Source organism: Motacilla alba, chromosome 1A (genome assembly GCF_015832195.1).
Source record: "Motacilla alba alba isolate MOTALB_02 chromosome 1A, Motacilla_alba_V1.0_pri, whole genome shotgun sequence".
Classification (NCBI taxonomy): Eukaryota; Metazoa; Chordata; class Aves; order Passeriformes; family Motacillidae; genus Motacilla; species Motacilla alba.
Genome location: NC_052031.1, coordinates 30506830 through 30530059, shown reverse-complemented (window position 1 = coordinate 30530059; position 23230 = coordinate 30506830). Strand labels below are relative to the sequence as shown.

Below are 23230 nucleotides of genomic sequence, written 5' to 3'. Positions count from 1 at the left end.
GGGGGCCGCGGGGCCGCGCCAATCGCCGGCCGCGCTCCCGGCACGTGGCAGGGGGGACGCGCGCGCAGGCGCTGTGGGCTCCTGGCGGCGGGGGCCGCGCAGCAGCCTGGGAGCGGGCCGGGCGGCGCGGGAGGAGCCGCGGCGCAGGTGAGGCCGGGCCGGGCCGGGCGCGGCGGGCGAGCGAGCGAGAGAGCGAGCGATGCTCTGGTGGCGCGGTCCCGCAGCCGCATCCCCACCTCTGTGGTCCACGGGCGGCTAGGTCGCGCGGGGTGGCGAGGCGAGGCGAGGCGTGGCGTGGGGGTGCACACCCTGATGGAGTCAAGGCCTCGCTTGCGACTTGAGGGCGGTGCAGAGGCGGGTGTTGCGGCTCGGAGGGGCTGCTCTGCCTCTGGGCTTCCTGCGACCCGCTCCAGGGCGGGCCGGTGCTGCCGGCCGGGCCGCCGGCGTGGTGCGGCCGCTCCCAGGGAGTCGCTGGGGACAGCAGCCTTCGGGTCTCGGGAGGGCTCAGCGCTGAGAGTCGAATAGAAGTGCTCCGGAGGGTGTAAGGGCTGCGCCGCAGAGGCTGCCGACAGTGCGTGGGTTAAAGTCGTTGCTAAGTTGTGTGCGGCTAGTGAGTAACGGAGCGATTTGACTTTATACACTTTAGCAGAATGCTTTAGAATGGCAGAGAACGAACAGCCAGATTTCATGCTAGGTTTTCCCCTGCGTGAAAATATTGTTCTAGTCAGACACAGGAAAAAGAAAAGTTCAGCAGATTACAAGGGATTTTTTTTTTCATATTTTTAAGTATCTTATTCTACCTACCTAGAAATGCTAGGCTGTATGTCCGTGCCCGAGTTGCACGAAATTACAGACTGAATATTACAGTGGTACCTCGGCATGGGACAACAGTTAAAGGCAGAAAAAAACATAGTAAGCTCCTTAACTGGAAACGTGATGAAAGCTATGTATTGTTGGCTTGACCGAAAGTTTCTTTCTGTTTTGTTTCCAAATAGACCTAATAGGGGGCTCAGGAGAATTATGTCACCACCTGTGCATGAACTAGGGAGAAACAAACTGCTGCAGCAGCGCATCTACTCAGGTGCTTATTCCTGAGCATGTAAAAACATTGGTAGCATTAGTTTGGTAGTAATCGTGCAGTGTGTTTTTCCAACTCTTTGAGACCCTTGTCTGTAATTAAAAATGGCACATTGTACCACAGAAATCATTAGCTTTGTTTGACTTACAAGTTTTTATATTGTTATGCTACTAGCTTATTGCACAGGTTTGAAAAATAACATGAAATAAAGCATGTCAAATAGCCTAGACCTTTCTCTTCCTTAAAAGCTTTATGTGTAGTATCTCTACAAATAGCTTATTTATAGCTTATTTGTATTTCCATGAGGCTTGTAATCGATCCTGAAGCTTGCCATCAAGAGGTTATAGTTAGCAACCATTCATAACTCTCTTTGTCTAAAGTTTGTATTTAGCTGATCATGACTTACTTAATCATGACTTGTTTTCAAAACATGTTTGCTTCATCCTTTCTGAATTTTATGCTGCAAACTGTACACATGTGGGGTTTCTTTTTCTGAATTGTAACCAACAATTTTTAAGGTTACTTTTTAATTGTGACTTGATATTTTTGTGATAATAAAACTTCTTTCACTTGAGACAACAAAATCTATAAAGACAATCAAGTGTTAATAATTATTAAACAATGTTTTAGGGACTTGCTTGCAATTTCAGGATTACCTTGAAATTGTTGGGTGCTTTACCTTATATTTAGTTAGAAAAATGTGAATTGCTTTATTTTTTTATATACTTTGTTTTATCCGAATAATATGGCTTCCCTTCATTTTTTCAAAGACGTGTAAACTGTGTTTCTTCTTAGTCTCTTACTGTTTAATGTTCCTACTGTGCTGTTGGGAAGTCTGACTGGCATGTAAGTCAGGCTTGTTAATTTTGAAGTAGCTAGCTTCCTTCACTACATACTTTCAACTTCTTTTTAGAAGACTTTTTTCCTTGAATTTTGGCAGATTATGATGAGTGCACCAAGTAAAGCAATAGAACTGCAGCTGCAAGTGAAGCAAAATGCTGAAGAGCTGCAGGATTTTATGAGAGAATTGGAGAGCTGGGAAAAAGATATTAAAGAAGTGGATTCTGAACTCAGGAAACAGAGTGGGGTCCCAGAAGAGGTAAGAAAACACAAGACCGGTGTCGACTCAGCTATTCATACTGTGGTAGTGTTTATAATAATTATGTTTTACATTAGCAAAATTACATTTTTTAAATTAAAATATCTGAATAGAAGGCATAAACTAATCCATGATGTGTTCTTCACCTGAAGTAAATGACATTCCTCTGTAAACTGCACCACCAACTGAGCTGTGGGCCAGTAGCCCCTGAAGGTGATGAGGCCAGTAAATTTTTTATTTGTTCTGGGTAGATCTATGAGAATATTTCTGTGTGCAGCATCAGTATTGGTAATTTACTGCTGACATTTAGCATATTGAAGTGATTCTTCAGTGATACTCTGAAGAGAGTTGTCTTCTAAAACTCAGTTTTATATCATACATGTAGTATTTACTATTAGGTGTTGAAAGATTTATGCTTGTAGCTCTTAGTGGTTTTGTAGAGCTCATGAGAACGGCTTGCTGGATGGATTTCCAAAATAAAACTAGCCACTAGATAGATATTCTGTCCAGGTACAGGTGCTGTAGATTCTTCAGTGCAAGTGATTTTCACACATCTGTTTCATAAAAAGCTATTTAATTCTATTTAGAATTTGCCACCAATTCGAAACAAGGCTTTTAAGAAAAAGAAGAAAAGCAAAAACAAAGTCCCTTCCAAGTTAACTTCTGAGGAAAACAAGAAAAACAAGATCAAGTCTTATGATTATGAAGCATGGGGAAAACTTGATGTGGTGAGTCTTAAGATTTGCTTTGTTGCCAGAGTCTTGTCCCCAGTTGCTATTCTGTGTTAAATAAAATTTTGTTGCAGTGCTGAGAATTCAGTCCATTAGTCAGTATCTTACTGTGCTGGGTACTGTATGAACATAGGGTAGCTTTCTCCCAAAAAGATTATTAGTTTAATACTTGAAATATTGATAAATACTTGGTTTTCTATTGACTGTGCTTTCATCCAGCAGATTGAATTTTAGTTTAAGGGGAAAAAAACCTGTTTTAACAATAGGCCTATTAAAAGGTCATAATTATAATAGAATATAAGACTAAACACAACTGTCAGTATTGGAGGACACATTAATAAAATCTTACTTGTATTAGTTTGCACTGTTAAATTAAAAGGAGACAACAGTTTGGTTTTTTGTTTCTGATTCCAGGATAAAATACTTGAAGAACTTGATAAAGAAGATAGTGCTCATGATTCCGTATCTCCAGAATCAGACTCTGAAGAAGATGGAATTCATGTAGATGCTGAAAAGGCTCTTGCAGAGAAGGAAAAGGTTATAGAATTATAGATGTTTATTGTTGGTAAAGAAGAAATTTAGGTGTAGGAGTATTTGCAATTTTCTTTTAAAAGATCATCTACTGAGGCTGCACATCTGGTAGAAGAATTGTCTATTTGGAAGTCTTTCTGTCTATTTCCCTGCCCATTATTTCAAAATAGAAAATTCTCACTGCACTTCTATTCCTTCTTATTGTCAGTAGCAGCAAGCTTGGGAGATTCTAATTAATGTATGCATGTGATGGCAAATGTATTGGTGATGTTTTGCTTTGAGAAGTTGAATGGCTGTATAGAGCTGCTATATAGAGCAAAATGGTTTTTACCTGAACACAACTTCTGAATGCCCCAAACTAAATCTGCAAGAACTTCAAAATACTCCCTTTGTGAGGCCAATACATCTGGGAATGATGGGTGAACTTCGCTGCTTTAATAATGGCAAGTGTAATAAGGAAAGATATAGAAAGAGATCTGTCTCAGGTTTCGTTGCCGTGAGAAAAAGGCTAAGTTGTGTAGCAGCTTCTGTGTTTTTGATAAACTTCTCTGTTTGTAAACAATCACCTAACCCATCTGCCAGTCAACATTGATTTCAGTAGTTCTAGCTTTGGTTTGGGTTTTTGTGGGGTGAGTTGTCTGTTTTAAATTGTCTACGCGGGTGATATTTGTGTTGTATTCCTGCTGCTGTGGGAATTCTTCATGTGTAATCTGCAGTCTACGCTGAGAAGCTGAGGTATCTGTGGCCATTATTGTCTTGGCTGCGGTGAGGTCATTGAGGGTGCTTGAGGTAAAAGTTGTGTCCCAGAGAAGGCAGAAATGAAAACGTTGACTTGGAAAGCAAAGATGACAGACCTAGTTACTAAAAACAAAAAACCTTGTTTGGTAGTTGAAATAGCTATGTATGTGCTTGTTACATGTTTCTGGAAATGACCTAGAGATACTGAAAATGCATACTTTATAGACCTCTGTTGTAGAATATATAATGAAAATTATTTAATATGGTGCACTTAGAATATAATAGCATATTTCATAGTAAAGCACTAATTCATGAGGAATGTTGAACAAAAATATTTAAGCATTTCTAGAATACTTTGAATTTTTAGGGTTTTTAGTTAGCAGTGTAGCTGCCAATGTACAGTAACTTGCTGAAAATGCTTTTTTCTATTCACAGGGCAATAACTACTTTAAACAAGGAAACTTTGATGAAGCTATAAAATGCTATACTAGAGGGATGCATTCTGATCCGTACAATCCAGTATTGCCCACAAACAGAGCATCAGCTTTTTACAGAATGAAAAAGTAAGACTTGCATTTTAAATCTGTAATATTTTTGTACTTGAAACACTACCTTTAGATTTTTGGTCTAGTTTTAATTCTTGATTTATGTATCCTGCTGTGTTGTTGCAGCCTGCCTTCCAGTTTCAAAGTAAAATAGGAACCACCAGGAGAAGCAATCTGGTAGTCTCCCTCATCAATTTTTCCTTGGCTTGCACACTAGCAGTTCACCATCTTCTGTGTTATCAGTGTAAGACTTGAAGAAAAAAGAGAAAGTTAAATTGCCTTTCACATTCAGTGAGCTCTATTTCTAAGGCTTTGATTTGTTTTGAGTGAAGAAAGGGTAGTTGGTTATTCTTCCTGTGGCAGTAGAGATTCTTTTCTGCTGTTTTCCTTTCTTGTGTTAATGTATTCAGAATCAAGAAACATGTAAGTACTTGGTTTGTGCCCATTCTGAAGCATGTAAGATTCCCATGTTAACAAGAACCTGGTGAGGCTCAGAGTAAGATGAACTGCTGAAAATTTGGAGTTTGTAACCTAGATGTATCCAAACTACTCATTCATTTTTTTGGTAGGTTTTCTGTTGCGGAATCCGACTGCAATTTAGCACTTGCTTTAGATAAAAATTACATAAAGGCTTATGCGAGAAGAGGGGCTGCTCGCTTTGCTTTGAAAAATCTTCAAGGTGCTAAAGAAGGTGGGTCTTCTTAAAATTCTTCTCTTAAAATACATACAAACTTGTGTCTTCTGCTTCTTTGGTGTAGGAATTTAATTTTTGTTTCCTATAAACAAAGCAGTGACATACCATGTTGCATATTCTTCTGGCAAGGTAAAATTCAGGTAGCAGGTCCAAATTATAGCGGTAGATGTTAGTAGTAGTTCTTGAATAATTCAGCTTTAACTGTTCTAGAATGATATATTCCTTGAAATATCTCAGGCTTCTTGGGTAGTTACAAGAAAGTTTTATCTCAGAAATGCTCTGCTTACTGGTCTGTGCTTCCTACCTGAAATATACTTTTCTGGTCTTCTGATAGATTATGAAAAAGTTTTGGAGCTGGATGCAAACAATTTCGAAGCAAAAAATGAACTGAAGAAAATTGATCAGGTAAAAAGATTAAGAGACCCTAACATAAATTAATGCACCCTGTTCAGTTTATATCTGTGTCAATTTTTGTAACAAGAACTGATTCAATAAATTCTCACATGCTTTTTCTGGCATCTGACGTTCTCCGAGGTCAAAATCTTTAATGGAGTTTCTTTTGGAGAAACTCACACATATGCAAATATCAGTGTAATATTGGATCCCAGACTGAGACTGCATGTGTGCACCGTCTGGTGTCTTTTGGACTTCTTGTTGTTGTTTGGTTGGGTTCTGGTGGGTTGGTTGGTTTATTTTTTAATTTTCCCCAATTTTCTGCCTCCTATGTTAATGCTTTTTTCAATCATGCTTAGTATTTTGGTATAAAGAAGCACAGCACATGAGAGAGCTTCTGTGTTCTCTTGGCCATAAAACTGCATTGCTAGCCTGCTTGTAGTCCCACTGATTGCTGTGGTCAACCAAACCAGAAAATTGTTCCAAGTACAGAACAAAATACTGCTAGTGCAAGTTAGATCCTTTTCATGACAGGGAGAATGTTAAGTATGATCACCTTTGTAAATAGAAGCTCACCTGTCACTCCTGTATGAATTTTCTTAGACCTCTTCAACTGTTTTTGACAGCGCTTGAAAAATTTATTTTCAGAACAAAGATGCAAAGTCTCCAGTAACTGAAGAAATAAATGATAGGTGAATTGGACTGTATAGAAAGGTTCCATGAGTCATTTCACACTGTGCTTCAGAAATTTCATGCTTTTTATTTACCAAGTATTATTCTGACTTGCAGTCCCTCAAAGAAATACATTTCAAGAAACAAATTGTTTTTAAATTGTCCCTTCAATTTGTATTTAATTTACAACACAGGCACTTCTGTTAAAAAGCTTGGCAGATTTTCTTATCAGAAAAGTTTAGAAATTATTGTAATTTATGTTCTGAAAATGTTGAAGTGGGGAAATACTTACTGAAGGAAAAAATTATGTTTTTACAGGCTCTGTCATTAAAAGAAAATTTACAACAGAAAGAGTTTGAAGATGCACTCAGAACAGGATTAACAGATGAAGAGAAGCAGCGCATTGAAGACCAGCAGCTCAAGCAGAAGGCGATTGCAGAAAAAGATCTGGTAGGTCACAGGTTCGGGTGGAGCAGGAGAAACCTAGCAAAGAAAAAGGTGGTTGTGCTGTTTGTTATGCTGCTTTTAGTTATGCAAATGTATAAATTAAACCTGATACCACCTTGAGCTTTGTACATGGAATGTCCTTGATGTTACCATAAGTGTTTCCCATTTTGCCTCTAGGAAGGTGAGTGGGACAGTGAGTTCTGTTTGGATTTGTCTGGAGGAATACTTATAAAAGGTAGCTTTTACAGCCCAAATTGTATATGCTAAATTTCAAATGCATGGTGAGACAAGTAGAAGTTAAACTGCACTTTACAAAGATTCCATTTTTCCATTATTATAAGCGTCTTGATGCTTGCTTGTCCAAGGGGAGTTGTGGACTATTTCTTGTTTTCAAACCTCTGATTACATGATGAATAGTAGTTACAAAAAGGGCTTTAGGGGTGCAGGCAACAATGACAATAAAAATGTATTTCTGGATGCATAGTCTTGACTCACAGTTGGCTTATTGATTTCTCCCTCTCACCACTATCAATAAATAAATAGCATTAGCAACTACACCATCATTTCTGCTCAGTTACCTACCTATGTAATCTAACTTGTTATCATTATTCAGGTTTGCTATACTGGTTGTAAGAAGTAATTAGTCAGATATGTTCAGCTTGTGAAATTCATGAGGCACAGGATAGGTTATCCTGCACATCAGATATAAAGCTAAATAAGTTGTAGACTTACAAGTCTGCATTTGAACAATGCATGTAGCAATTTTTTTTTATCCTTGAAGTATTAGAAAGTATTAAGATAGTTTTTGTGTTCTGCCTCCAAACTTAGATAGGAAGAAATACGCTGTAACTGTCTGCCCTGATTTGGGTGTTCTTGGCAATTCATCTTCATAATGTTGTCACCCTCTCTGCAAAAAAGGATAACAAAAAGTAAATTGCACTGGATTTTCTCAGGTTTGTTTGTTTGTTTTTTGTTTGGACCTAAATATTCCAGGGTAATGGTTATTTCAAAGAAGGAAAGTATGAGGCTGCCATAGAATGTTATACCCGCGGTATTGCAGCAGATGGCACCAATGCACTACTGCCAGCTAATAGAGCCATGGCCTACCTAAAGATTGAGAAGTAAGTGGAATTACACATGCTGTATTGTTTGTTGTAAATCAGGAAGAATAATGATCCAGCAGATTTTCACTCGAGTCGTTGTCACTCCTCATTTTTGTTATAATTCAGTATAGAATAAATCACACTGAAAGCAGTGAAGGAGAAGGAAAAAATCTGTATGCGTGATCTCAAAATGCAATTTGTAGGAAGTGAGTTTTGAGAGAATAAAATAGCACCAGTATGAAATAATGGTTTTCAAAGTTGGATTTTCATTCTTTATGTGTTCAAAATCCAGATGTTCACCCTTCTGAAAGGAACTGCCCAAAGCTTTGTCTTTGACTGTGAAATCCCGTCCACTACTAAACATTGCTCTGTAAAAAGAAGTCACTTATAACTTTTGAATTTGGAGGGAATTAATAAAAGCTTTTTCTGGAAATTTTTACATTTTAAAATGTTTTTTTAACTTCACTGATAGAGACATGTATGTGTTGTGTGTTTATTTTTAATTAATTTTTATCCAAATAACCCAGAAACTGTACAGAAATTCATACTTTCCAGCAAATTAAATAAGTTCCATATGGCCAGTTTTTAGGTGTGAACTTCGTTTGACTCTGTGATGGTGTGGTAATTTAAAACTTGTAAGCTGGTACCGTGAAGAGCAGGGGTTATGTTGGTCATCTGTTTTAACATGACATGGCAGGATATCTCTAGAGACAGTAGATTGATCTCAAATTAGGATAAGATGGGTTGCATGGATAGTATTTGTGACACAACACTTGTAATTGAAAGGACGTCAGAATGCAAATAATCTTCCGTGAGGTTCAGAGGAAGCAATACTTTATTGAATGACCAAGCAAGAAAATTGATTCCTATGATGACTCTTGTATCATGAGTCTTTACATTTGAAAGAGGACCAAACATAAAATGCAGCAAAAGCCCATTGGTATTCTTACAAACTGCTAGTGCTGATGAGAACAGCAAATAAAAATTGATTTGCATCAACTTAATGATAGTTTGAACATGGAGAAGAGGAATGAAAATATTTTATTAAGCACATAGTGGAATCGTGATCTAATGTAACAATATAAATGGGATGAGGAAATTTATCTTAAAATGAAACAAATTATATTAATGCAAGGATATTCTGATATCTTATTCTGAAATAGTTCAGGGCAAGTCACAGAATTCCAAATGTAGAGAAATTTATTCTTATGCATACTTGCTTCTCCTCTCTGGTACGTTTTCTTTGCTTGTAATGGTATTTCTGGTTTTCACAAGTACAAAGCCATGGTACTAACTTTGATTTTAAGGCTGTTGTTGGGTTTTTAAAGTGGAGTCTGCTCTGACAAGCTTTAATGTGGTTTTTTTTCTTTACAGAGGATGTGAATTTTTGTAATGTTAAAAAGAGTGAGCACTCTGATACACAAAAATACAGCTTAAATTTCAAGGTGCTGAGAAACCATATTTTATGGGAGTTTTTTAATTCACATTTTAGCTCAGTGGTATGTTTATGTATGTAGGTAATGAAGATCTACCTTTATATTTTAATTGGTTTGGGCAGCTCTGTCGTTGAAACTGCTTCTTGAAACTGATTATTAATTTTGTACTACGCTTTTGCTGAGGTACAAAGAGGCAGAAGATGACTGCACACAAGCTCTGCTCTTAGATGCTTCCTATTCTAAAGCTTTTGCCAGAAGAGGAGCTGCCAGAGTTGCTCTTGGGAAGCTAAAGGAAGCTATTCAAGGTATGATTTTGAATTAGCTTAAATGTGGTAGGTAAGAGATCAGTATAAGGACATCCTGATCTTTTTTTGTTCTGGTTTACTGAGATTATCAGTGCAGAAGTTAAGAATTAAACAGTTTCTGTTGGATTTCACTGAATATGTATAAAAATTCTTGTGTTGGTGCCCACATATGGGAAGACAGTTTTGTGTGAAATTACAGCTGTTGCTGTTTATGATAAGTGGTAAGAAGTAGTTTGGAAAGTTCATTTAAAAGTAGGTCATTATATAGGCATTAGGAGGACTTATAAGGGGACAGTGAGGTAGATTGAGAACTGACTTGAGCAGCAGATCTTTGAGGGTCTTAATCAGTGACACAGGGTCTGGTTGGAGGCCTGTCACTAGTGGTGTCTCTCAAGGTTCAATACTGAGCCCATTGTGGTTTAACTTGTTCATCAGTGACTTGATGAAGGGGCAGATGCCTCCTCGGCAAGTTAAGTGAGGATACAAAGCTTGGAGGAGTGGCTGATACCCCAGAGTGCTGTGAGCCTTCCAGAAGGACCTTGACAGATTGGAGAGATGGGCAGAGAGGTACCTTCAGAAATCCAAAAGGCAAATGTAGGGTCCTGCACCTGGGGAAGAACAATCCCTGTACCAGCACAGACTCAGGCTGACCTGCTGGGAGAAGGATGTGGTGGACAACAAGCTGCCCATGAGCCAGCAGTGCCCTTGTGGCCAGGAAGGCCAATGGAATCCTGGGCTGCATAGGGAAAAGCACTGCCAGCAGGTCAAAGGAGGTGATCCTGCTCTTTTATTTAGCCCTTCTGAGGCACATCTGGAGTGTTGTGTCCAGATCTGGGCTCCTCAGTTCAAGAGAGATGTGGAGCTCCTGGAGTGGGTCCCACAGAGGGTGACAAAGATGATCAGGGAGATGAAGGGAACATCTCTCTTATGAGGAAAGGCTGAGGGACTGTGCCTGTTCAGTCTGCAGAAGAGATGATTGAGAGTGGTTCTCATCAGTGTTGATCAGTATCTGAAGGGAGGGTGTCAAAAGGATGTTTCCAGGCTCTTCTCGGTGGTTCTAAGGAATAGGACAAGAGGCAGCATGTGGAAACTGATGCACAGGGAGTTCTACCTGAATATGAGGAAAAACTTCTTACTGTGCAGTGAACAAGCAGTGGAGCAGATTGCCCAGGAAGGTTGTGGAGTCTCCCTCAGTGGAGATATTCAAGAACTGTCTGGATACCATCCTGTGCATTGCACTCCAGGATGACCCTGCTTGAGTAGGGAGGTTGGACCATACAACCCACTGGTGCGTGGTCCCTTCCAACCTTGGCCATTTTGTCACTTACCTGCCTCTATTATTTTTAGAGCTATGAAAGGAAAATAGAAGGTTAAAAATCTGCCACATGTACATTGTAACTTGAAATATCTACAGTTTCTGTGTTGTTTTTTACTCAGATTTTGAAGCTGTTCTGAAGCTGGAACCTGGAAATAAGCAAGCAATAAATGAACTCACGAAAATAAGAAATGTATGTATGCTTATTTGGGTATAGTGGGGTTTTGTTTGTTTAGGGTTTTTTTGTAAGGCTATAGTACTAGAAGGTTTTTATTCTTTACTACATTATTTTTAACATACCTTGTATTTATTCATGAAATGCCTGATCTTTTGGACAACTTGGCATATTTTTCAGGAATTAGCTGAGAAAGAGCAGCAGACTCACCAAGACTATCCTGCAGTATTGATAAAAGAAGCAGAAATCAAAAATATAGTGAAAATGATTGATGATCCATTACAGATTAAATCAACAGTAAGTTGTTACATGAATTGCTTTCTATAATGATGGGAAAAGTAGAGTTTGGAGTTAAAATCTGCTTTCTATATTGTAGAGTAACCCCTGATAGATAGCCTTGCCTGTGGAAAGGCAAAAATATATAAATTTACTCTTTTGATATACTCTTTTGATCAAGAACATATACATGCATGGAAATGCTGATGTTCACAGCAGTGGTGGGGTAAGCATTCAGCCTGCAGTACCACCCTCAGCAGACATGGTGTATGCATACATTTGTAACATGGAATAGGCAGGCAGCCCCAAAACCCTGGCTTGTGCCCATTGCAGTTGAGAGTAAATGAGAGTTGAGAACTTCTGGGTAAACTTTCCTTCATTTCTACTGCTGTTTACAGTTTTTACAGCAGCCATAGTGGTTATGAGACAAGTTGCCTACTTGTGCCAGATGCTGCTGTCACATAGGGCTGCTTTCCAAAGAGCTTTGAGCATGCATTTTCATCCATGTAAACTGCGGGACAGCTGGATATTGGTTTTCAATAAGCAATGTATTTGGACTATGAATTATCAGTGATTATAGTCAGATGAATGAATTGTAGATGAAAAAATGTAATAACAGGTTTCTTTATGTATTAGGCTTCCTCTTTTAGTACATTTAATCTTAATACATGCGGAAATGAGTTGTGTAAATACAAAGAGTGCTCATACTTTGTATGTGTATGCACCCATGGTATTTGAAAACCTTTGCTTACCCTCATAAGTAATGTAATTCAGATGGATAGTTTTAATAGAAAATGTGGGATTATTTTGATCCTTTGGGAGAGAGGAGTATTATGTTTTCTCTATAACTAGAAACATTTCTTTAAACCTAAATGAATTTATTGTGAAGTAGCTGGAATACTATAGGCAGTAATATTTATTAAGTGTTCACTTTGGCTGCTAAATTAAGTGAAGATGCTAAGTTGGTTGTATTTCTCCTGTTATTTTTTTAAGGTAGAATAAGTATAGATAAAACATCTGTGCTTTTAGTACTGCCATTTCCTAGAAGTCTAAATTGTGGAGTGTGTTTAAGCATGTGCATTTGCATCAGTATTTCTAGAGCAATATATATTATGTTCATGTTCAGGAAATGAAGTTCTAAAGTAAGAAATGATGAGAGCTTTTTTTCTAAGACCTGTGATGGTGGTACTAGATGATGGTCAATAATAATGAGGGATCATGCAAAGATTAAATAAGCTGAAGCATTTTAGCATATGGTGGAATTAATTACCTTAGGATGTATGTCATTTGGTAAGTCAGCAGGGTTTTTTATTATTTTTTATTTATTTTTGATATATTTTAGTTTTTTGATATTTATTATATCAAAATTTTAAGTTGTGGGCCAAGGCCGGTGTTATTGGTTATTTTTTTATTTTCCTAAATTACAAAGCTTTACCACATAATGGGACAAAGTATATGATAGATCTTGCCTCTTCAACCTTAGTGTGAAAAAAGTATACATTTTTAATTATTACTGAGAACACAGACTGCATATCGAGATCCTGTAGGGTAAGGATATACTGGTTTCTGATAAAGCAATAAAATTACCTAAATTATTTAATTTCTGGTAAAGCAATAAAATTATCATATCAGGCTTCATATAGGTTTTTATGGTTTCCTGGTTTTGCCACTTACCTTTATGCAAAGTATCTTCTCTGTGCCCCACTGCAGAGGTAACTGGTTATCATACAATTGTTTTAAGTTACTCACAGCTATGTCTGGAGTCTTTTTAAACACTTATGTTGAGTCCACATGTGACATGTGGTCTGTGGTCTGTGCTCTGTTTAGAAACCATTGCGAAGAATAGATATTGAAGAAGTTGATGATGATACGTCAGATGATGACTTGCCCAGCACTACTTTAGTCAATAACTTGAGGAATTCAGTGAGTGCTGAAGCAACAGAAGCTCTAGATCAGGATGATCTGTTAACTACGGTTGATATTCCAAAAGCAAAGCACTTGAAAATAGAAGAAATCAGTGATACATCACTATTACAGTAAGTATAATAATTCTGATACTCTTTTTAAAAGGTAAATGTAGTTGAAACATAATCTTAATTTCCAGATGTCTACATGTGGTGAGGTATTGAAGGTACTGAATTGAAAAAGAAATGTTGAAAGAAACTGCAGTTCTTGCACATCTGCCTTTTTGACCATTCATTGGTTGAGACAAATATGTTCTATTCAGTGTCAGGTGGAAGATTCAGAATTACATTGCAGATTTAAAGACATTTGTGTTTTACTGCATGCTGTACTCTTTCTTGCTTGGGCACACCACCTTTCCTAGCTGTTTTTACAACTTAGATTTGTTGTGTTTTAGAAGATATTTTAAACAGAGTTCAAGCATTCTTTGTACCCCAGTTGTGTGAGAGAAGAGGAGCAGATGAGTGTCACCACCCTTTCCTGTGCTGAGGCAGGTGGTAGCTTCAGATGTGCTCAGTTTAAGTCACACTGTGTTAGTTAGGCAAACTGAAGTCTGTCTTGCTGAAACTAGGCTGAGGTACAGAAGCTTTATCCTTGCTCAGTCTTAGAACTCGTTGTCTGCTGCATCAGCACTGCCTTGTTCTGTTGATATAAAGAATCCTTATCAAAGAACTTCTGTGAGAAACACTGGCCCCTTTTCTAGCTCAGTTAGATGGATTTACTGTGAAGTGTTGAAGAAAAAAAGTATATTCTTAGCCATTTCTTAATTTCTAAAAAATCAATGGACTTAAATGACAAATTACAGGACAAAAAATAGATCTGCTGCTATCAGTGTTGAAACAAGTTTATCCCTTTGACATTGTTACTGCTTTGCATTATGAAATTGCAGAAAATCCGATTTTTTTTTTTTTTTGGTTTTGGCAGGTATATATTGGAGAAACCTACTATAAAATGCAGTTATTTCCAGAAACAAAGTAGAGAGAGGCTGAGTAAATTTAAGTATTTGCAAATGTGGTTTTTTTTAGAGAAGGTGAATCAAATATAAAGCTTGTATAATTTGAAGGAATTTTAAAATATATACTTAAACTAAAGCATATTCTTTTCTAAAAAGTTTTCAGTATTGTAGGTTTTAATGAGTAGAGGGATCTCCAATTAGGTCTCACTGTAGAATTTCCTTAAAAGTTGATTTGATTATGTGTTGCAAAATACCTTTGCAGGCTGCCTGTAAATGTGAAAGGAATTTCATCAACATTGCATCCGTCTTTTCCTGCAAGCGAACAGAGAGAAAAAGAAATCAGAAGGTCATTTATGTCTGCTTCTCCAGTTCCTCCCATTCCTGCAAATTCTTTTCAGCTTGAATCTGACTTCAGAAAGTTGAAAGACTGCCCTGAAAATATGTACTTGTACCTGAAGGTATGAAACATAGTGTATCAACAACGTTTGAACAGTTTCTTCAACATCAGTTGTAGAAACAGTATCCTTAGGTGGAAGGGATAGGTATGTTTGGAGTGTCTCAAGTGTACTATAATCCCTTTACTTAATTGTCTTCACATAACAAGATATAGTCTGGCGCACATTTGAGTTTTTCTTCTTTTGCACCTTTTTATTTGTTTTAAGTACAGTCTCTGAATTTTTTTTTTCAAATATAGGCCCTTCTTTAAAACTTTACATTAGTAACTCTATTAAATTCTGATTTTTCAAATGAGTGCTTCTAGGGTAATTGGACATTTTTAAACTGCAAATGCTGGAAACACAGCAATCTACTTAATGTCTACTTTTACTCACATATATTGAAAAAAAAAAATCACTTGAAGTTTTTTTAAGAGAAGTTAGAAATTACCATTAGTAAAAAACCCAAGTGAACAAGCAAAAAATAGTTTTTTGGTGTTAAATTGTGTGATTTGTTTTTTTTTGCTTTCATGTGCTTCAACATTGTTCATGACCTTCTAAAAATGCACATGTAATTCTCATGACTCAGTTGTTGGGTTTTTTTGTCTAAAATTAACTTCTAAATTTTTTCTATAGCAAATAGAGCCTTCGCTTTATGCAAAGCTGTTTCAGAAGTCCTTAGATCCAGACTTGTTTAACCAGATCCTGAAAATTCTTCATGACTTCTATGTTGAGTAAGTTTAATTCCTCCTTTGTTTTACATTGCTTATTGTTGTTTTGAAAGGTTTGATGTTTTTGTGGTGGGGGGAGGTTGTTTTTTTGTTTTGTGTTTGGGGGTTTTTCGTGTTCTCTCTAGTCCCAGCCTCGGGCTTACAGAATTGTTTCCAGCACACAGCATTACATGAGCATAATGGAATAATTGGAATTACTTAATAGTTGCTTCTTAAGAAGTGAAACTCATAATGAAAAAACAGGTAGAAAAGAAGTGAAAAAAATACTTGTACTGAGTGTTGTTGAATTGTGCTGTGCTAAAGAGCACCAGAAACTTGCAATGATTTGTATGAAATAACTTTTGTTCATATTATTGTGTGTGCATTCTGAGAGCACATAGAATTGTGCATTGTCCTCGATTTTAACTTTCTAAAGCTGAGAAATTCAGAGGGTTTCGGTTTTATGCCACGCTTACTGTGATGCATTCAGACTTAATTATCTGCTGGCATTTTACAGTTGCCTGTAGCAAATATGTATTGGAGACTGAGGTTCTGATAAGACAGGACCTGACAAGTTATTTTTGAAATTTCTATCCATGCTACCATTTGAGTCCTAAAGTTCATTTTGTCTGTCAGAGGCACTGTACTGCTTTACTGAATTACACTGTCCGAGGAGCACACACTTGCTGTTTTTCAGTGTTGTTTTATGGAGATAAGCAAGTATAAATCAATGTTTGCCTTTCCCTTGGTTTCCTTAAAAGGTAAAATATCCATCAAATGGGTGAAAAATACTGTCTTAGAGATAAAGTCCTGTATTTGGTGATAGAATATAAAAAGACTAGGAATCTGAAATTGTTTGCTGTGAAGAGTCCTGTCTCACTCCAAAAGAAATGTGAAATTATGAAAGAAAAATAATTTTTGTTAGTGTTTGTAAAAAAGGCAGTGCCTGTTTACTGTTGACCAGAAAAATGTAAAATGAACACAATCTAGGAATTTTCTGTATGGATGAAAATTAAGGCAGCTGTAATTGGCTCAGCTTTTCAATGAGGCAATTTTTAATGGCCAGAGGTGCTGCTTCCTTTCAGAGTACCTGATACATATAAAAATAGTGATGTTACTGCCAGGTGTAAGCTTTCAATCATGTATATGGTATTCTGTACATGACCAGCAGTCAGTTTGCATCACTCTAGGTTTTTGTATTTCTTCATTCTTGCTCAGTAGAACAATAATACCTACATAAAGGTTTCTGGATATTGACTTACTGCTTTGTGAATGGACAAATAGAAAGACAAAGATAAAGAATATGAAAGAGAGGGCAATTTTATTGGTCTTTTAATTTCTTGTTCCTGAAATCTTCAATATTGCTTGTAGCTACTGAGTATTTCTAATCAACAGTGGTTATTTTTATATTTGTAATAATCTTCTTCAGGAAAGAGGAGCCATCACTCATCCTTGAAATCCTCCAGAGGCTCTCTGAATTAAAAAGATTTGATATGGCAGTAATGTTCATGTCAGGGTCAGAAAAAAAAAGTAAGTAATTTGGTAGTGTCTTCGTAAGCATACTTTTTGATACTGTAGAATATGGCAAAAAATATGAAAAACTTAGCATTATTCTTGTTTATTCTATGTAATAATCATTTTAGTTGTCTTGCTTTTTATTGTTTTAGAAGTTAATATGAATGTCATGTAACTTTTCTTAATCCTTTGACTATTGTTTAGACTAGAAAACTACAGCTAAATCATTTTATTTTAATCAGTAATACCACTGCATTTTATTCTGATAAAATAAGCTTTACCAGCTTGTCAGTTTGTAGCTGGTAATGTTACAAATTTATGAATTTGTATGAAATCTTACATCTGAGATCCAAGGTATCCAGATTATACAGTTTCCACAATTTACAACTATTTCTTGACAAATCTTGACTTTTCTGTTGGCAAAAGAATGAAAACAGAATCTCTAAAGCACTCAGCCTAGTTGTCTGTCCTGTTCTGGAGGCATCAGTCATGTTAGTTTGCAATTTGTGCTCACGTTGGCTTGAATTCATGGTTTATAAAAGTGGGTTTTGTCTCAGACTTTTTCTATATTTAGTGCACCAGACAGACCATGTGGTAGTGAGACTCTTAAAAACATTTCTCTGGGCTCATGTACATTTAAATTCACTATATACAGCTGAGTTTCCCTAATTACCATTACACTTAAAAATTTTTGAAATGTGAATCTCCTTAAAATAAAATAACTGGACTTACTGAAGTGCAGCGCCTCTTATGAATGGCATTCATGCCTTTTCCTGATGCAAGTTTTATCTGCTACTGGCATTAACATTTGTCTTCTGCATGTAGTGGCACAGTGTCAAGATAGTAAAGAAACTAAAAGCTCTCTGTTGCCTGGATTATACACCTGTTCAAGGAAGTGTTGTTAGGCAGCTCCTGCGCATTGGAACAAAGTGCAAGTTTTGCTTTGCCACTTGTGTTCATCCTCCCAGTAGTTCAAAAATGTATTTGTATTTCAACTGTATAATCTGTATGCCCCTTACTCTCACCAAGGAAAGAATTGGACTAATTTACTTAAAATGTGAGTTACAAAAATAAGAATTCATGTCGGGATTTTCTTTTCAGTTACACAGGTATTATTCAATCATGTGAACCACATGGGATTAAAAGATGCTTCTGTTGAAGAATTGGAGAAGAAATACGGCATTTTCTCTTAGCAAGATGACTGATGTAAATGTCTAGATTTGCACCTTTTTCATGTGGAAGTTAGCTAAGAAGGCTGTAAAGACTGCAATTGTGTTGCTTTTTATAAATAATGAAACTCTTAAGTTTGGGTTAGCCAAATGGCAAGTGCCTGAAAAGATCATTATTTAGTTCTGAAGTACACTTGTTTTCCAGTACCTGAAACAATATGGATCTACATTTTCTTCAGTGGAATCTGTTTGCCTGAAAAACAGTTGGGCAGATTGGCATTCAGGATCTGGATTGTAGATAGAGATCTTTATTAAAAGGAAAAAAATATTTATAAACATGTCTTTGTTTATCAAATGCTGTATATTAGAATTATGCATGGGTTTTTTATTTTAGAAAATAAACTGAATGTTGAATTGAAGATATAGTTTTAAGGATTTTTTAAAATTAAGATGCCTAAATCACTCTTCTGTAGAGATCCATCACATCCAAACTTCTGCTGTGCAAAGTGAATCTGAAGTATGATGACAAGAAAATTCCAGAATTTTTACTTAAGTTTATCTAAAAGTGAAGTTTTAGCATTGATAGCTGAGAACCTCTGAAGCTATTCCTGTGAACCTCAACTGTAATTGCAGAATAGAAGGAAGACAAATACTGTAGAATTAAACAAAAAGTTTAAAGAAAAACACTTTGTCTTCTTTCAAGAGTACTTTTAAAACAATCTGGTGAAACTTAATCCTTGTGGGTCAGTTGTTCCTGACTGTGTAAACCCCTTAAGATGACTCAGGAGGCTAAACAAAGTACCTCAACAGTAGAAGAAGGCAAAAGCATGAAATTAACTGAAATTCTTAAATAAGATTGAGCATGAGACATGATAAATTACTTGTACTGCTCACATGACCAGGAGGAAAAGACAGTACTTGTCTAGTATTATCTGTATTATCCAAGTGGTGGAGTAAGCTTATCTGCTGCCTCTTCCATCCTGCACATGCTAATATCCTGCCAGTTTGCTTTCATCCTGATTCAGCCCTCGTGCTGTGCTGATGCTTTTCTGGAAGTTTTGGTTTGGTAGTTGTGATTTTTTCAGAGAAATTATTAAATAGCTGTAGCATTCAAAAAGAGTTCAAACTCCCAACATGGATTAGTAGGAAAAGGTGTAAATGTTGCCCGCATAGAACACAGTATTAGAAAAATAATTTTGAAACATTTGCAGCTATGTTATGTCCTAGTTAAGATAGAATCCAGTTAAAAACAAACAAACTGAGCTGCATCCTCAGGCCTGGCAGCAATTGACAGGAATGACATTAACACTGGACTCCTAAGGTGGCTTCAAATTAGCCATGGACCTGAGCACGAGAGCAGGCAGTGCTACTGGGGGAATGGAAGAGCCTTTATGTAGCACTGCTTACAGGCTACCTACAGTAAGAATTGTTACTGCTGGGTGTGTCCCAGGTCACTGATAACAGGCTCTTTATTCCTCTTATTGTAAAGCACTTTGGATAAGGTACTGGTGATACTGCTGTAATTAGTAAATGGTAGGGGATGGAGTAGTTACCTGATAATTTTATAGGTACAGATTTTGTAGATACAGTGTACCTTCCTGTTACAGGTTGTGCAGTGTACAGCAGAGGTGTTTGCTTGACTGTGTTGCACTAATAAGCCATTTGGTACATTCTCAAAGGCTGGGTTTTGAAAGCTGTTGTATGAAAACAGGTGATTGGCATAGGGACCTTCAAAAGTAAAAGCAAGATCATGGCAGTAGGATGGGAAACTGTAAGCCAAGAGTCACCTATAACCCTACTGTGCTGTGCTGTTAATGAAAATAAGCTGTCATTGTTGGGCTTTGTCCAAATTGCTACTTTTACAGATTTCTGTTCCGGATTTGTGCGTGTTGAGGAGGGCTGATGAAGTTTTCCAGTCATGTAGAACTTGGTGAGGTGGATGAGTAGATCTCATTTTATGTTGCTACTGAACTTAGGCTGCTAAGATTAATCTTGCAGATGATATGCTACTGTAGACTTTTGCTTTCATTTTTAAATGCAACATCTGAAGTTACTTTTCAGTGCATAGAAAACAGTGCAAGATGGAGAGCACAATGCAGGTAATCAGGGAACTGTCAGCTCCACCTGCTCCAGGAGATGGCAGTGTTTTTCCCTTTTAAATTGTTAAAGACTGCCAAGTTTCTGAATGGTAGGATTTGGTAAAACATGGAGAGGATTCACAGATGTGAAGCCAGTAAAAAATCCTTTTTGGGGAGAGAAGTGGATTTTTTTCTTTTCTTTTCTTTTTTTTTTAATCCAACACACTCTACAGTGGTTATAACTCTATTGTGCTGGGGAAAAGAAGGTTACATAAATACTGTGAAATACTTCCTAGCCCTTTGCTGTGTTACAGCATTCAAGATGTCAAAAATATCAGATCGTGTTTGCTGCAGTGATGGATTCAGGCTTGAGTTTTGAATGATTCTTTTACTTACCGGTATTAAATTACGTTTTTCTAGGTAACTTATTAATTCATCAAGATAATTTTTTTAATTTGAATATTGCCCTCCAGTAAATCTCCAAGACAGTCAAACTCCATATTGTCTTTTAATTCCATAACCCAAGTTGCTAGAATATTTAGGGAACTTACCCTAGGACTTACTTTGTAGAACATCCTTACAGATTTCCCTTTTGGCAGTAAACTGTGACTTTATTTTCTTTTTTTGCTTTCCAGCAACTCTGGGTAGCTCTGCATTCATAAAGTAATTGTTTCATCTGATCTGTGTTTGTCTTGCTTATAAGGATGTCCGGTGACAATCACACATCAAGCTAAAGACACTTGACTTCCTGCTACACTGCTGTCAAAAAAAAGGTTTTAACATAACTTGTACTTGGCAATACATGTGTCAGTTACTGTGGAAAGCATAAATGAACATAGTTTGAGTACTTGTTCCAAAAGATGTTTTTGGATTTTTTTCTAGGATTGAAAATTAATGATTGTGACACTGCTCAAGAAGTTCTTGCTGCTTTTCTTCTTCCTTTTCATTTTATTTAAAAATAGACATTTCAGCTTGCCAATTCTCACGTCAACTACTGTTGCTTTTGAAGCTACTTTTTAAATAATTTTATTTATATAAATTATATATCTTTTTAATAACTTTAACATTAGTATAAGGTTAACATACCAGTTTTTCATATTTAAGAGTATAAGTCTTCAGGGTCCAGAGAACCTGTGAACATCAGTTTCAGGAAACTTAGGTTCTAGCTCATTCTTCTCCTTTGCTAGGCAGAGATCTTTCTTTGTCAGAGATGTGAATGCAATTGCTTGTAGGTGCCATCACTAGGGAATACTGAAATGGAAACAGATACTGAGCAGCTCATTACCAGTGTCATCAGCTGTCAGTTGTTTTCTTCCTTCTTCCATCACTAACATTTCCATTGTTCAGGGTGGTTTTCTTTTGTTTTAATGCTGGTGCACTTGACAGTGCAGTCTCTTCTTACTCCAGTCAACTACTGCTTATTTTGTTTTCCTCCTGTGGTTGTGTTTTCTTGTTACTGCTACTTAATAATTATTAAAGAATCTGTCCTCATTTCTATTACTTACTTGCTTTTCTCTTTTGAGATCTTTGAAGAGCTCTTTGTTGTTCATGTTGGTCCCGTTTCACACTTGCTATCCTTTCTTTCCATTGCCATAATTTGAGCTTGTTATCTTGATATTATTTGGTAGCTGCCAACTCTGGTGTACCCTTTTCAGCCCTTTTATTTTCCTCCTGTGAAACCTTAATGAGCAATGTTGCAACGGAGGAAGTAGAGAGAAGATGAAAGAAATGAAGTTTTTTAAGTTGTGTTTAGGTGCTGTGGTGTCTAGGCAGCTTGTGATTGCTCTACTGTCAGTGTTAGAATCCAGGAGTATGGAGTGTTAAATATACATCCTTTTTTCTCTCTTTCACCAGTGTCCCATGTAGGGGCAACTGTGAGGCAAGGAGTCTGTGCCAGTCTCTTCTATCACTAGGGTTTGATTGTTTGTTTTCAGTAAATCCATGCTTTTCTAGGAGTAGCAAAAAGGACCTTAATAGTAGCATAGGGCTGCACACTTACTGTCTCTTCTGCCCAGGTAAGATTCACCCTGTAGCTTGTCTTTTGGAGCTGCTGTCAAGCCACTCTTTCTCATGCCTTGGAGAGCAGTTGGTGTTTTGAATTGCATTCTATCTTTGCTATTTTTGCATGATGCTTTTTTGACTTCCTTAAGGTGTATTTCTAAGGGTTGTGTTGTACAGAGGACACTATTGCCCTGCAAAATCCTTTGTTAGTGATTATCCTTGAGAGAGCAGGAAACTAGACTGACCTCTAAGGAATGCATTCTAAATTGGAATCTAGTCTTCATGCAAGTCTGTGAAATGACCTGGAATTGCCTTAGTGATTGATCTGACTTTATTTTCTTTGCTGGTTAGGCTGAGGGAAGGTACAGCTTTTACGATAAAAGGTGGAAGTGTATTTTTTCACTGTTGTGTCTTAAGCATGCAGTTCAGACTGATTGAAATAGTAAAGCTTTATGGGTTCATGCATCTGTCACTTTTTCTTTGCACCAATTCACATAAACCATTTGTATCAGATCTTTCTTGTTACTTCTGTCACTATGTGCTGATTCCCTCTCTGAATGTCTTCATTTTCACTGTGCCCTTTCTGTTCATTGTATTCTTCACTGCCTCCCCTTTCCTGTCATTAGTTGCAAGCTACTCAGCTTCTGAAAGTGTCGTTAGAAGGCCCCTTCTAGTTTTTAAATATTTCTGCTCAAAGCTCTGTTTTTCTGAAGGCTCCTTTTAATAACCTTGTTTCTACAGACTCCATTTTGTAGAAGTATTCTACTCTAAAGTCTGACTTTATAAACTGAAGCAAATACATCATAAAACCCAAACAAATTCCTTTTTTCTTTTGTTTTCTATTCAAGTGATTGCTGAGTTCAGTTGT

At 37.1% G+C, this 23230-nt stretch overlaps 1 protein-coding gene across 2 annotated transcripts; it reads left to right on the top strand.

Annotated features, from left to right (window-relative positions):
* Positions 1-14: 14 nt before the first annotated feature.
* RPAP3 (RNA polymerase II associated protein 3) lies at positions 15-18705 on the top strand. Of its 2 annotated transcripts, XM_038154357.1 has the most exons (18): positions 84-147; positions 996-1081; positions 2019-2177; positions 2765-2905; positions 3323-3445; positions 4613-4740; positions 5292-5413; positions 5751-5821; positions 6800-6931; positions 7922-8049; positions 9651-9772; positions 11210-11280; positions 11443-11559; positions 13366-13574; positions 14718-14913; positions 15526-15623; positions 17029-17129; positions 18216-18705. In XM_038154357.1, exons 3-18 carry the CDS (start codon positions 2022-2024, stop codon positions 18305-18307), a joined length of 2007 nt encoding a protein of 668 aa, XP_038010285.1. In that variant the 5' UTR covers positions 84-147; positions 996-1081; positions 2019-2021; the 3' UTR covers positions 18308-18705. The 2 variants fall into 2 exon arrangements, with proteins under 2 accessions (XP_038010286.1, XP_038010285.1); XM_038154358.1 differs by lacking the exon at positions 996-1081 and having other exon boundaries at positions 15-147.
* Positions 18706-23230: the final 4525 nt, after the last annotated feature.

Coding starts and splice junctions, on each gene's coding strand:
- RPAP3 (XM_038154358.1), top strand. CDS start 2,022: ATGATGAGTGCACCAAGTAAAGCAATAGAACTGCAGCTGCAAGTGAAG. Junction 5,414..5,750: donor TCTTCAAGGTGCTAAAGAAG/GTGGGTCTTCTT, acceptor GTCTTCTGATAG/ATTATGAAAAAGTTTTGGAG. Junction 8,050..9,650: donor GCCTACCTAAAGATTGAGAA/GTAAGTGGAATT, acceptor GCTTTTGCTGAG/GTACAAAGAGGCAGAAGATG.